We start from the raw sequence: 15,321 nt of genomic DNA on the forward strand, positions 1-15,321 counted from the left end.
ACCTGTGTCACAACTTTCTCACCCAACACCAATCAAGTGACCAAGGTTTTAAAGAAACATTGGAACATCCTTAATACTGGAGCGATGAATCTTGAACCACCCAGGTTTGCATACAGACGCTCCAAAAATATTAAGGATCTGGTTATTCAAACCAGACCCAGATCCAAAACCAAACCTACACAGAGCACACTATGGCAATTACCTGCAGTAAAAGGACACTTTCCGTGTGGTATGTGTACTGCCTGCACGTTTACATCTATACATAAAACCGTCACCCTCAACACTACTTTCACCTGGGAATTGAGGTCACATACAAACTGCAATACCAACAATTGCATATACCTCATAACATGCCCCTGCAACTTGTATTACATAGGGATGACGACCAGACCGATAAAATTGCGAATCTCAGAACATCGCAGCAATTTTCGGTGCCATAAACAGAACACCAAGATCAGTGCCCACTTCTTAGAGAAGCAACACTCACCAGATTCTGTTAAATGGCTTATTCTAGAAGCCAACCCTCATTTATCTCAACACAATCTTTTTAAGAAAGAACAGAGATGGATACACCGTCTGTCTTCTAATGTCATTGGGCTCAATGACGATATTCCTTGGGGGTCACTCAAGCTCTAGATTGACAGATCTCAGCAGACCTTTCAATTTTTTCCTTCATTTATCCTGCCACCTTTGCCCTAAATCTAAAGAATACTTGCTGAAATTATTTGCCTCTCTCAATGATTTTATAGGCATCGTGGTACCAACCCTTTCCCTTGCCACCTCCTATTTAGGTTACTATTACCTCTTTTTTCAACTTTTTTGAGTTTCTGCCACTTATGACAGTGACGATTAACTTTATTTATTAACTTTATTTACAACCACATCTCCCAATCCAAGATGGCCGACACTGTTGTCCTTCCTTCTTTACCGGAGTGAAACTAATTTATTTTATGAGACTCCGAGGATGATTCATTGAACGGCGCATCTTCACTTTGAACTCACAGATAACTCCTGTTTTTACACGCTTAATTCGTTTCTTGTCCGTGGTTTAGTTGCGATCACGTGACATAATCACGTGACGTGACCGGATGCTCAAAATCTCCACGCAGCTTCCCGGACGCTACCTCTCAGACTCGGTGGCTCGGGTAGGTCTAGAAACACAGCGTGAGCGGGGCAGACGTGAGTACAGCATACGTTTTTTTCCTAATCCGGATACCACTACATATACTTGTTAGACCACGTAATAATTAAGCAACACCACCGCTAGCGCCATCTTAAAGGTTTCCTTCTAACGCCAGGCTCTCCATTACTTGTGAAGCACCGGCGGTTTTGCTAGCCTTTTAACTTCCAATTCTGACTCGTAGCTCTTTATTTATTTGGTCTACCAGCAAGGAACACCACGCTTATTGCGAGCATGTGGGATAGCGTTCACACACATTAGACCTTAGAAACTGTCCCTAATACAGATTCCAATAGCCTCGCTGGATGACAGCCTTTGTTTAAAAGGGCCTTTACCTTGTATCCATTTTGCACCGTTTGGATCACAGCCTGTCTACGTGGTTAATTAATTATTTACTATCTGTATTATTACTGCTCTATGTGTTCTCATGTCTATCTGCTGTGACTTGTGACTTTCCATCCCCTGTTCTACACCATTAAGTTCGTTACTACCCTTTGGTCTAGACCTACTTTTAGAGGTCCTTTGGCTCATGCTGAGTCCACCAAGTACTGTTGTGGTCCGCAGTCCTACTGAATAGGGTGAGTCCAACGATATTTTCTGCCGCTTTTATTTATTTTTTATTTGTTCCACATAGGTGAATAGTCACTGTAATTCACATTGATGGTACACCACTTTATATGAGCGGTTTTTTTGACGCTCATGCATCAGTAGTCACCACTGATCCCTTTAAAATTTGACGGAGATGAATCACCTTGAAAGCCTTTCTTGTTTGTTATTCATTTATCTATTACCTGTGGTCATATATGTCTTAACAATGATCTGTTTAACCTACCGTCCTCCCTCTTTTACAGGTAGCACCAGACCATGACAGGTATTCTAGCCAAATGATTTTTTCACATTACTTATTGTGACTAGGAGACTAATATTCTGTATAGTCCCCCCTTTTTGTAGATAGTTTTATAGGTCCTGAAGAATCGCGAGCGCACGAGCTCTGAGCGAGAAACATGTTGACCACCAATTTCAAGCACTCTAATTAGAGACATTACTCTCTACCGAGTGCCACACACACCTTTTAATCAGGGAAGGAGACCTTTAGAATAAAATTGAATTCCCACACTGGTACTCTCGACCCTGTTTTAAATCACTTTTTCGTATCTACAATAATCAGGCCCCCACACCCGCACTTCACCAAACGGCTGTTGGATTAAAAGAACTCCGATAAAGTGCCCCTTTTAGGGAGCCCGTTGGGCATTGCACCGCCGGCCCGACGAGGAGCAGCCCAGATGATGAAGCATGACACCTGAAAGGGTGTGTGAGGGCATTAATATCCAACAAAAGGATTACCCACTTCACACATAGCGCACATGTAGTCCTATTAGGCTCTCTTATTGATTCACCTCCAATCTTCTCTTTCCATTGAGGAACAACTGGTAACATCCTTCTTGATAGTTATAACTTCATAGACATAATTTGAGAACAAAGCTTTGGTTGAGGACCTGGAGTACATGAACACCATATATAAAGAGGCACTCCTTTTGCAACACACACAAGGCATATTCCATTGACTTTTCCATCCCACGCTTTATGTCCAACATGGCAGCCATGCTTTAACGCCTCAGTACAGGAGGGATTACAAAATGCACCTTTTGTAGCTTTTCAACTACTGTATTGTGTACCTTTTTGTTGCATATGATTTATGGATACACTACTTGATATTATTGCATTTTCCTCAGTTAGTCAATCATCGTTTTCCAAGGCTACCTATAAGAATTTGAAGAGTGCACCATATTAAGTGGATATTGCAAAGTTGATCTTTTGAATTCTAAGATCCAAAGTAAAAGATCTGAAAGCTTTGCAGTCATACTGGCCTTTTGCAATTCTTAGACTTGGGTGAGTTGGCAGAAACATTATTTTGAGGGAAAGCACCTACATTTGAAAAGAGATGTATTCAAGTTTCTACAAGCTATGTCTTAATCAATCAATCAAAACAATTTATAAAGTGCGCTACTCACCCGCTAGGGTCTCAAGGCGCTGGGGGGGAGGGGTCCGTTACTGCTCGAAAAGCCAGGTCTTGAGTTGCTTCCTGAAGGAGAGATGGTCCTGGGTCAGCCGTAGGTGGATGGGGTGGGAGTTCCATGTCTTGGCCGCCAGGTAGGAGAAGGGTGCTCAGTGGCTGTACAGCTCTCCTTAGATAGGCAGTGTTATTTGGCCTGCTTGAGAGTGCTTAACATTTCTTAGCAGATAACTTCTGTTTTCTAGATGGGTCCCACATAGTGACTCAACCCTTGAAGGCTGTGAGCATTTTTTTCAGGAGTCCCATTGGGCTCAGATTGTGTCAAACAGAACTTTTTATCACTAATTTCCTGGAGTTTACCTTTATTTATGAGCTCAATGCTAAGCACCAAGTAAACCATTTAGCAGCTTATCCTCATGGTAGCAATGTTGAACAGTCCAAGACTTACTCAGTGAGGTGATGCGGGATCAGAGACTCAGAATTCAATGCACCAGCTACTTCAAGTTAATAATTCAATGTGCAGCTAGTGCTTAGTCTTTGAAAATGAAGAGAAATTTACTTACAAAAATACAACATAATAGTGCATTTAATGTTTTTCAGGGGAGAGAGGAAAGGAATGGGGAGGCGAGCAAAGAACGAAGGAGGGAAGAGGTGGGGGGTAGGAGACACAACGAGTACGTGTAAGTTCTGTGGGTAGAGGTGATAGTGATACATACTGCTTTACTATGGTACTGTAGGACTCCCGCTTCGGCTGTAGGGAATGATTCAAGCATGTGATTCTATGGAAGATACCAATACTGGAGAACTACATGTACAGGTAAGTAACTCATTTTCTTCTTTTTCACAAGTGATCATTTTGGCACAACCTTTTTCAGTATTCTGTCTTTCAGTTAAAGGCAATGTTAGGCAGATATAATAGTGCTACACACCTCCTCGTTTCCTTTTGGTATTGATGGGAATTCTTATTTCTTTCTTAAGAAGAATTTGTGTTTTATGCGGGATTAGAAATGTGATATTCATCAGCAATAAATATCTAATTTTGTTTAATAATATACATATATTGTTTTTTACCTTGTGTGCGTTTCAGAGACTGTTCAGGTACCCTTATCCAAAAGGATGCGATTTGTGGGTCCTGGTGGTTATAACTTAAAAAAACTTCAAGCTGGAACAGGTGAGCATATTTATGCATTCATGGAGTAAGATTATTTTTTTCAGTACTGGAGCAGTGCTTTATGTCGAGACAGCTTTATACATTTCTGCTGATTATTTTGAGCTTTGTGACAGTATGTCAGTTTTACAGGTACAATTCAACTAAAGTTACAACATTATTTCCTATTCAAGTTTACTGTATCTTGTGTGTGAGGAGTTCACTGGCAGGATTTAGGCAGACAGGAAGAAAAAACTAGTTATCCCCATATTTTTGAACTGCACACCTGTATGGTTATGTATATGGAAAATACCATTGAGGCCATTAATGCACTTCCTTAGAAGAATGCCCAGGTGAATATTACACTGGCAGAAATGTTGCTATAATAACTTGGGCTAACTTATTGTGTGGTGAGATTGCTTGGTCTATTGTTGAAATGATATTTCAATATTTTAGTAAATGCAAATAGTACTTTGCAATCGGAATTAAGTTATGAATATTAGTGCTGCATCCAGAAGTTATGCTACCTTCCTTTATAGTTAATTGAATATTTTAGGATCTGCAGTACTATTTATGGATAAAGGAATGCAGTATTAAGACAAGATTGTTCAAGAGATTTATTGTCACGAAGGTGAAAGTCTTCTTACAAGCAATATTGTCTGTCTTTCGGTTTGCATGGTATGATAGGCTATTTAGATTATGTTAATTTGCCTTATACTATGAAGAGATTTACTTAGTTTAGTTTCACTCATACTAACACCTTGAAGAGTATGAGGAAGTGAATGTGAAGGGCGCTACAGCCAAGTGCTGATAGCACCCATCCTATGCAAGCAGTGTAAAGAGATGCAGGAAGGAACAAGAACCTGCCCTTGGGCCTACCATAGGGGTGACTAACATGAAGTTAAGGGAAGGTTTAGGGACTGGCAAGTGTGTGCACTTGCCCAGTCAGCATGTCAGTACCAGACTGCACGCAGGTTCTGCAATGGCAGACCTAGACACATTTTACCCGGCCGCTTCTGTGGGTGGCACAACCAGTGCTGCAAGCCCACCAGCGGCATTTGTATTTACACGCCCTGGCACTCCTGGTGTGCTTTACTGGGGTCTGATAGTAAACCAAATATGCCAATCATGGAATCCAACCAACATATACATTTTACATAGGGAGCACTTGCACTGTGGCACTGGTTGGCAGTGGCACAGTGCTCTTAGCGGCCAACACCATGAAAACACACGAGGCACAGCCACAAAAAGTGGAAGGGAGACTCACGCCAAGGTGCCAGGTCTAACAGTGCTGATAGCACCCATCCTGGTTATTTGCGTGTAAAGGTGGGCCAAATGGTCCCCACTACATTTCATAATGTTCCCTCTTTGTGGCTTTGATCAGACCCCAAACTTCACTATGCAAGCAGTGTAAAGAGATGCAGGAAGGAACAAGAACCTGCCCTTGGGCCTACCATAGGGGTGACTAACATGAAGTTAAGGGAAGGTTTAGGGACTGGTAAGTGTGTGCACTTGCCCAGTCAGCATGTCAGTACCAGACTGCACGCAGGTTCTGCAATGGCAGACCTAGACACATTTTACCCGGCTGCTTCTGTGGGTGGCACAACCAGTGCTGCAAGCCCACCAGCGGCATTTGTATTTACACGCCCTGGCACTCCTGGTGCGCTTTACTGGGGTCTGATAGTAAACCAAATAAGCCAATCATGGAGTCCAACCAACATATACATTTTACATAGGGAGCACTTGCACTGTGGCACTGGTTGGCAGTGGCACAGTGCTCTGAGCGGCCAACACCATAAAAACACATGAGGCACAGCGACAAAGTGGAAGGGAGACTCACGCCAAGGTGCCAGGTCTAACAGTGCTGATAGCACCCATCCTAGTTATTTGCGTGTAAAGGTGGGCCAAATGGTCTCCACTACATTTCATAATGTTCCCTCTTTGTGGTTTTGATCAGACCCCAAGCTTCACTATGCAAGCAGTGTAAAGAGATGCAGGAAGGAACAAGAACCTTGCAATATAGTCAAGAGATAAGACTCATAAGGTCAGGGCAAAGATGCATCAAAGTAGTCAGAACTAAGTAACTACATTCAAATGAATTGAAAACGGTGAAAAGTAGATTAACGGTTTAACTATAAATGGACAAAATTTTAAAGCATAATAAAAGTGAAAGACCTGGTATCAGCGTTTCTGTTCCCAAAACCCATTCCCCTCTATGTTAGAAGTATTGGTGTCGAAAGTAGGCATGCACAAAGGGAAGACGGATACATCTGTTTGTCTAAAATTATTACGTTTGGATTACTATTCAAATATCAGTGATTCTGGGACAGAGAATGAAGAAGCAGACAGTCTGAAATTAACTTTCAACTGATATCAATATTTGTTTTAGGTTCCATCACTTGGATGCTCTACTGATAGCAATAAAAAACCTAGCAGATGAAGTATGTTCCCAGTGAGTCAACTTATAGGCTTGCCATACAGATACATAGAGATTGTACTACTTTTAAAAGAAGATGACGTTCTGGAATTAAGTCTAGGCTGGCTTATACATTAAACAAATATAAACAATATGTGTCATTGAATTTTTGGATCATTACATCTTTAAGATTTTAAGACCCTGTAAGCTATTGATACAAATATAGAGTTTGATAAAGAATTCAATAGCTCTGCCATAAACCATCCTTTCAAATATTAAAGTATGTCATCAAGTGGGGGAAAATTATTCTAAAGTTGCAAACTTATATTGTGGTTGAGAAGATTCTTCCTGCCTCCAGAAAGTGTTTACTCGTAAAAAAAAAAACACATTCTTTTAATTTGACTGCAAAAAGGACTGATCATTTACACGGAGACTACATCAGTACATCCAAAGTCAGTGGATGCAACACCTTTGTGTACAATGCACAATACAATTTAATGTGATTGCTAACAGATCGCCAGAATATGATTCACCAGTCATATAGAGGAATTTGGAACAAGTTGTCTCTAAACAGAAAATCTAAATACATTTTTTTTTTCATTAAATATAAATTTGCTTGATGTGCCAGGTGTAGGATTGCCATACACTGGTTATAAAAGGAAGGACCATCAATTTTAGAAGTAGTTCAGGGATATTTTTCAATATTCAATAATTGAAGAGCTTCACATGCTTGAAAAATGATCTGATCATGAAGGTGCCAAGTAAGTAACCATATGGAGATAAATGACATTCTATGTTTATTTGATGATTTGCCACCATATATAGTGTGATTACTTTCACTACTACTTGAGTTTATTGATGAATATTGCTGTTTTGATGTTCAAGGAGTGGGGTAGTGCCACTCACTAAAGAATTAGGATGTTGACATGAGAATAACACTTTATGAATTAAATGACCTAACTATGAACTAAACGCTTTTTATTGTGACTTGAAAATTCCAATTAAAACATCCAAAATCAATAACGACACATAAAAACTATTAAAATAAGATACTGTGAACAAACCTGTAAGAGTAGTATAAAAAGAATGAGTTAGAGAGCGTAATTTTTTGCGTAATTAGACTAGCACTAAAAATATAGTAAAATAATCACTCCTGTGAGGTGCATCATGAGAATACAGCCTTACTGGCCTCCCCAGTGTCGAGGCTTAAGGATAGGGGTTCCTAACGTTTTTTGTTTGTTTTGATTATGGTCAGGAGGGTAACCAGTATGCTGAAAAACCTTTTAAATTAACATAGTGAATATGGTATTCATTTATTTACCACCTAGCATCCCAGTTGCTAGGTATAGTATCAATGGCTAATAAGAATTCAATGATAAGGTTAAAGGATTCTTTTAACACTTTAAAGAAATGGGGGCAATTGTAATCTAATTCAAGAGCCTAAACCTGCTATTTTATTATTGCAAGAAAAAATATACAGTAAGGCAGTCTTGCTTAAAACATATTGGGGCTGGTCATGGCACTCTCCACGTGAGAAACTACAATTAGGAGGACAGTGATTTAAGTGTAATAATCTGCCCTGTTCTCTGTGGTAAATTGACATGGTGGGGAATGGATAGGTGATACTCTACAAATAGAGAATAGAGTGATATTGCATGACATCAATAGAAAGCTAAATATAGGTGATGCTGTGACATTCTAATAGTTAGAAATTGTGTTAGCTCAGCCCATCCGTGTTTTAAAAATAAGTAACACTTGTCCTGAGACAGAACCAATCTGTAGTTATTTATTGCTGTTTATGATGTATTAGCATGCATTTGTTTGTGAGATGTATTGGTTTACTGATTTTGCTGGATGTGATTATGTATTCTATGGTTTTAACGTGAACCGAATAGAGTTAATTGAACTGAGCTAGCGCAGATGTGATTGCTATCTGGGCATTTGGAATGTTAATTAGGCCGATCCAGGAAAAGGTGGTCTACTCCAAGATCGAGCTCTGTTAAGCCGTCAGCACTCTCATGCTTAATATGGAGAGAGAGAGATATATATATATATATATATATATATATATATATATATATATATATATATATATATATATATATATATATATATATATATATATATATATATATATATATATATATATATATATATATATATATATATATATATATATATATATATATATATATATATATATATATATATATATATATATATATTCCACAAACGCTTCTTCCGGACAGCTGGCCCCCTTGGAAAGTGGCGTACACGCCGGCGAAGCAACCGGCAAAATTATCACCAAATACAAAGATACGTGCGCTCTCAGGTTAGTAAACGACACATCCAGGTTATAGTAGTGATCAGGTTTATTCCATAACGCGTTTCGACTGCGTCCGCAGCCTTGCTCACATGGAACCGTGTACTGGAAAACTTTATGCAAATATATACAAAGGACACAACCTAAAGGGCAGTGGAGTCAAAATAGGACTAAGAGAAAGAAAGCGTCCGCCATCTTGGAAAGGTCAACATTGGTGAACATAGTGAAAGGCAAAATGCAATGCAAATTCACAATATCGTAATGCAAAAACGACCAACAGTACAGTTGAACGAAAAAACATGCCCCACTGTTACATTTGTGATAGATCGAATGACCGCAAAAAGTGTATGGCTCGAAAAGCAATAGCATAACGGAGCACTTGCAGATGACTCACAGTTAACTTATCGTAAATTGAATACCTAGTGGACTGCGAGCATCGTGAATCTGCGTCTTACAAAATTGGGAACACTAGGCCAGTGTGGAAGCACTGCAAAGTAATAAACATCCGCTCTGCATAGGATGGTGGCTAAGTAGCCAGAAAAAGGGGGGAACTGGACCCCTTACGAGTTAATACAATAAAGGATGTTATGGTGACAAGAAAGAGTCAGTGATGATATTGACAACTGAGCAATGGTTGAATAGTACAGACCAATGTCACGTCTAGTGCTCGTTGCACGAAGTGCAAAGTTAACCCTAACATAGTTCATGGGTAAATAAATCCATGATCTGAAGTACATGCATAGTGCTCATACAGTGCAAGACACCAGGTCTTTCAAATCAAAAGGAATGAAATAAGCAGTGTGCCAAGATAAGAAACAAGTTAAAAAACATGTTAGAAAAACAGTGATGAGCAAGTGCCCTGGGTCAATCGATAACCAAAAATTCACTTATCCTGTTGCTCTCAAGGCCCTTCTTGAAGTGTCCAGTAGTAAATCAAGTGCCCCAATTCTCTAAGTGAAGGTGAAGACGTGACTCCGAAGAAAAGGTTAGGCACCTGTGTAGTGATTAGGTGCCTTCCTTATCTCCTGCAATTAAAAAACATGAGATAAACATTAGCTGACAAGTCAGAGAAACATGTAAAAAACCAAGACAAAATAAAACACAAGTAGGTACATCATGGGTACTACAAGATATCCCCTGTAAACTGTCAGAACGTAAAGAATTACTCTTTTTTCAGATGTATTGACAGTTCCTCGTCCTGGTTCATACCGCCAGGGGCCTTAGTTTGGAGATCTACAATGTATTTTGACTCTCTCTGTCTGAGTTTGAGTGTCCTGTTACCCCCTCTGTGATCTAACCGGACTTGTTCCAAAATAAAATACTTCAGTAGTGAGGAGTCGGAATAGTGTCGTTCTTGAAAATGTCTCGCCACCGGGTATTTTGGGTCTTTATTGGTGATGGCCCGCTTATGTTCGAGTACCCTTTTCTTGGCCATCAGGGTAGTGCTGCCTATATAGTAAAGTCCACATGGGCATTCTATCACATATATAACGAATGTGGTACTGCATGTGAGGAACTGGGTAATTGCTCTCTGATTGTGACCTTGTTCGTATGTTTTACGTGATGTACTGGCCGAACAAGCTTTGCAGTGACCACATGGGAAGAAGCCTCTGAGGTTCTGGATACCTCTGTCTTGAGTCAGAGTGATGTCGCTGTGTACTAGTATATCCCTAAGGTTTCTTCCTCGCCTATATGTGATATTGGGTCTGTCCTTGAAAGTGTGTCCTATGCTGTTGTCATTTTTTAGTGTGTTCCAATTTTTTGACAGGATATGTCTGATGCCATCAGACTCCGTATTGTAGGTCATGATCACCCGGGTTTCTGCATCCCCAGTATCCTCCATCACTGTGGTCTCATCCCTGAGTATGTCTTTTCTATCCACGGACTCTACTCTGCAGATCGCTTTCTTAAGGACCCAATTGGGGTAGCCTCGAAGTTTGAATCTTTCAATCATCACTTTGCTTTCTTTCTCGAATGCTTCACTGCTGCTACAATTTCTTTTTGCCCTCAGCAGTTCACCAAAGGGGATACTCCATTTAAGGGTGTCCGGGTGGCTGCTGAGGGCATGTAGGATACTATTGCCTGCTGTACTCTTGCGGTATAATGAGGTATGTAGTGTGTTGGATCTAACCTCTACCTTCACATCTAAGTATTCGACCATGTTGTCACTAATGCACCCAGTGAGATGTATGTTACGGTCATTGCAGTTGAGTTCTTGTATGAGATCTAGGGCCTCTGTCCGACTACCTTTCCATATAATGAAAAGGTCGTCAATGTATCTGAGCCAAAGAGCTACTTTGCTCAAATTCTTGATGGCAATCTTTTCTGAAAAAATCTCCTCCTCCCAGAGGCCCATGAAGAGATTGGCAAAACTCGGTGCCAGACAAGAACCCATCGCGGTACCAATCAGCTGTTTATGGATGGTACCGTTGAAGATGAAGATGTTATTGGTGAGGCAGAATTCCGTCATTTCAATGATCATGTCATTGTGTTCCAAATATTTGATCTCTCTTTGGTTAAGGAAGTGCCTGCACGCATCTAATCCCTGTTGATGGTCGATTATGGTATACAGGGATTGTACATCTAGTGTGATGAGGAGTAGGCCATTCTCCCATTTGATCTTTTCTAGTTTCCCCAGGAAATCTTTAGTATCCCTCACATAACTTGGGAGCTTGATGACAAATTCCCTGAGAAAATGGTCCACATATTTGGATATGTGCTCTGCTACACTTCCTATGGAGGACACTATGGGACGGCCAGGTGGAGATGTGGCACTCTTGTGGACCTTGGGTAGAAGGTAAAGCACCGGTATCTTTGGAAAATCCCTCTTGAGATAACAGTATTCTTCCCACTCAAGGATCCCTTTGTCTCTCCAAGTGATGAGTTTGTCCCATATCAAAATGACACTCTCATTGTACACCTCCCTAGTGATCTGCGTGTAGGAATTGGTGTCCCCTAGTTGTCTGAGGGCCTCAGCAATGTATTGTTCTCTGTCCAGAATTACGACATTGCCACCTTTGTCTGCTGGTCGGATGACTATGTCTGTGTCCTCGGCTAGTGATTTGAGAATTTGTCTCTGGTTAAATGACAGATTGTTTTTAGACTTGTTACCATAGTGTGATTTGTTTCTAAGATCTATGAGGGCCTTGGTGACATTATCGTGGAATGTGTCAATGCCGTCGTGAGGTAGTGTGGGTAAAAAAGTCGAAGGCGGTTTAAAACCAGTAGTGGCAGCTGAGTTATGGGTAATGTCCATGGCATCCAAGATGTCAGTTACCTCCATGGTCTGACTGTCCCTATTCGTGTCGTTATTGAGTTCGAATAGGGTGGTAAGAGAATTAAGATCCCCTATCGCTAGGTTCGCTTCATGTTCCTCCTGTGTGCTAGTGTCAGTGGCTACTCTGGGCTGTTGGCGACGTAATATATGCCACTTCTTTAGCTTAAGCTTTCTGACATATTTGAAGAGGTCAATTCTTGTTTCAACATAGTTAAAACTGGAAGAGGGGCAAAATGACAGACCTAAGCATAATGTGTGCTTCTCCACATCACTCAAGTGTCTTTTAGACAGATTAATAATAGTTTTATTAACCATGTTGTAGTCCATCAATATGTTCTGTTGGAGCGCGTCTTGTTGCTTCCCATACGCCCCCTTCCTCTGCCTCTTCTGCCACTGTTGTCTGATTCGTTGCCGTGTGTTCCTCCGTCTACTCGGCCTCTTCCTCGTGCCCGTCCTCTCTGGCCCCTCGATCTCGGTGTTGTTGTGTCTCTCGTACTCTGTCGTGTTTGTCGCATTGTCCGGTATTCGTCTAAAAAAGTGATGGTGCGGGTACTGCGTTCCTCGCCTGAAGTTTCCCCTTTGGATACGTCCGATTCCGTATCGCTAGCAGTGGATATCTCTGAGGGTACTTCTTCCACCGGAATAGCCTTCTCTGTTGTTGGTGTTTCTTTGTCCTTGTAGAGATGATCATATTTTCGGCTAAAAGTTAGTATTCTTCCGCTGTCGTAGTCTCCATAGTCTCTGTTAAGTTTCCTCTGTTTTCGCCCCTTGATGTCCTCCTCGTGTTTTACCAGTCTCTCTTTCATATTCTCCATTGCCTTGTTGTAGGTCTCAATACTCATGTTTTTAGTGAGGTCTTCTTGAAGATCTTTAATTTCTTTCAATAGTGCATCGCGGTCGATCCAGGCGTACTTTATCAATATCTCCAGCATGCGTCTGGAGCTGAGTGCCGAGTTCTGGGACCATTCTTTGAGCATTTCGGGGTTTGGTTTTTCATACGAGGGTGTAATGAAAATCCTCAGGCCTCTCGGAGCCATCTCTTGTTCCACGTAGTTTTGTAGTGAGATGGCCTCCCACCATTTCGATATCTCTGCTCTCTTGGTTTTCTCCAGTTTCCTCAATTTGTCCTCTGTTGTGCGTGTTTCAGGATTGGTGGCCTCTTTATGATTCTTCGGTCCCGGTTTCCTCGTGAATAAAGTGAGAGCAGCCGCTCTTCTTTCAGCCTCATCCTCCATGATGCACTGATCTGATCACTCAATTCTGTCCAAAACTGTAAGTGCGTTTACTGCCCCCCTCTTATCATAGTAGAGGGTTCTTTCTGCCGTGGTATAAGGTATGTGTATTAACACAGTCAATCTTCTGATGCACGAAAATGAACTGTTGTGCAGCGGGTCATAAGAAAATGATGATCTATTCCCACAGTACACACGGAGAGAAGCGGGGTAACGGGCAGGGAGTAACTGATCCTTCTCACGTCTCCTTCCCCACTAAACCTCCGTAAGTTTGTCACTCAAATCGCGTGTGTATCGCTAGTGTGGTATGGTACCACACTAGCGATACACACGCGATTTGAGTGACAAACTTACGGAGGTTTAGTGGGGAAGGAGACGTGAGAAGGATCAGTTACTCCCTGCCCGTTACCCCGCTTCTCTCCGTGTGTACTGTGGGAATAGATCATCATTTTCTTATGACCCGCTGCACAACAGTTCATTTTCGTGCATCAGAAGATTGACTGTGTTAATACACATACCTTATACCACGGCAGAAAGAACCCTCTACTATGATAAGAGGGGGGCAGTAAACGCACTTACAGTTTTGGACAGAATTGAGTGATCAGATCAGTGCATCATGGAGGATGAGGCTGAAAGAAGAGCGGCTGCTCTCACTTTATTCACGAGGAAACCGGGACCGAAGAATCATAAAGAGGCCACCAATCCTGAAACACGCACAACAGAGGACAAATTGAGGAAACTGGAGAAAACCAAGAGAGCAGAGATATCGAAATGGTGGGAGGCCATCTCACTACAAAACTACGTGGAACAAGAGATGGCTCCGAGAGGCCTGAGGATTTTCATTACACCCTCGTATGAAAAACCAAACCCCGAAATGCTCAAAGAATGGTCCCAGAACTCGGCACTCAGCTCCAGACGCATGCTGGAGATATTGATAAAGTACGCCTGGATCGACCGCGATGCACTATTGAAAGAAATTAAAGATCTTCAAGAAGACCTCACTAAAAACATGAGTATTGAGACCTACAACAAGGCAATGGAGAATATGAAAGAGAGACTGGTAAAACACGAGGAGGACATCAAGGGGCGAAAACAGAGGAAACTTAACAGAGACTATGGAGACTACGACAGCGGAAGAATACTAACTTTTAGCCGAAAATATGATCATCTCTACAAGGACAAAGAAACACCAACAACAGAGAAGGCTATTCCGGTGGAAGAAGTACCCTCAGAGATATCCACTGCTAGCGATACGGAATCGGACGTATCCAAAGGGGAAACTTCAGGCGAGGAACGCAGTACCCGCACCATCACTTTTTTAGACGAATACCGGACAATGCGACAAACACGACAGAGTACGAGAGACACAACAACACCGAGATCGAGGGGCCAGAGAGGACGAGCACGAGGAAGAGGCCGAGTAGACGGAGGAACAGACGGCAACGAATCAGACAACAGTGGCAGAAGAGGCAGAGGAAGGGGGCGTATGGGAAGCAACAAGACGCGCTCCAACAGAACATATTGATGGACTACAACATGGTTAATAAAACTATTATTAATCTGTCTAAAAGACACTTGAGTGATGTGGAGAAGCACACATTATGCTTAGGTCTGTCATTTTGCCCCTCTTCCAGTTTTAACTATGTTGAAACAAGAATTGACCTCTTCAAATATGTCAGAAAGCTTAAGCTAAAGAAGTGGCATATATTACGTCGCCAACAGCCCAGAGTAG

The 15,321-nt window shown here is 41.5% G+C and overlaps 1 protein-coding gene across 1 annotated transcript in view; it reads left to right on the forward strand.

The window, feature by feature from the left end:
- Window positions 1–15,321, forward strand: part of PNPT1 (polyribonucleotide nucleotidyltransferase 1) — a 313,627-nt gene that overhangs the window by 215,081 nt on the left and 83,225 nt on the right. The window contains exon 23 of the mRNA XM_085612380.1: window positions 4,282–4,365. Within this exon, the coding sequence (XP_085468506.1) occupies window positions 4,282–4,365 (84 nt within the window). The remainder of the gene's footprint in view (window positions 1–4,281; window positions 4,366–15,321) is intronic.

This window comes from Triturus cristatus, chromosome 6 (genome assembly GCF_964204655.1).
Source record: "Triturus cristatus chromosome 6, aTriCri1.1, whole genome shotgun sequence".
Classification (NCBI taxonomy): Eukaryota; Metazoa; Chordata; class Amphibia; order Caudata; family Salamandridae; genus Triturus; species Triturus cristatus.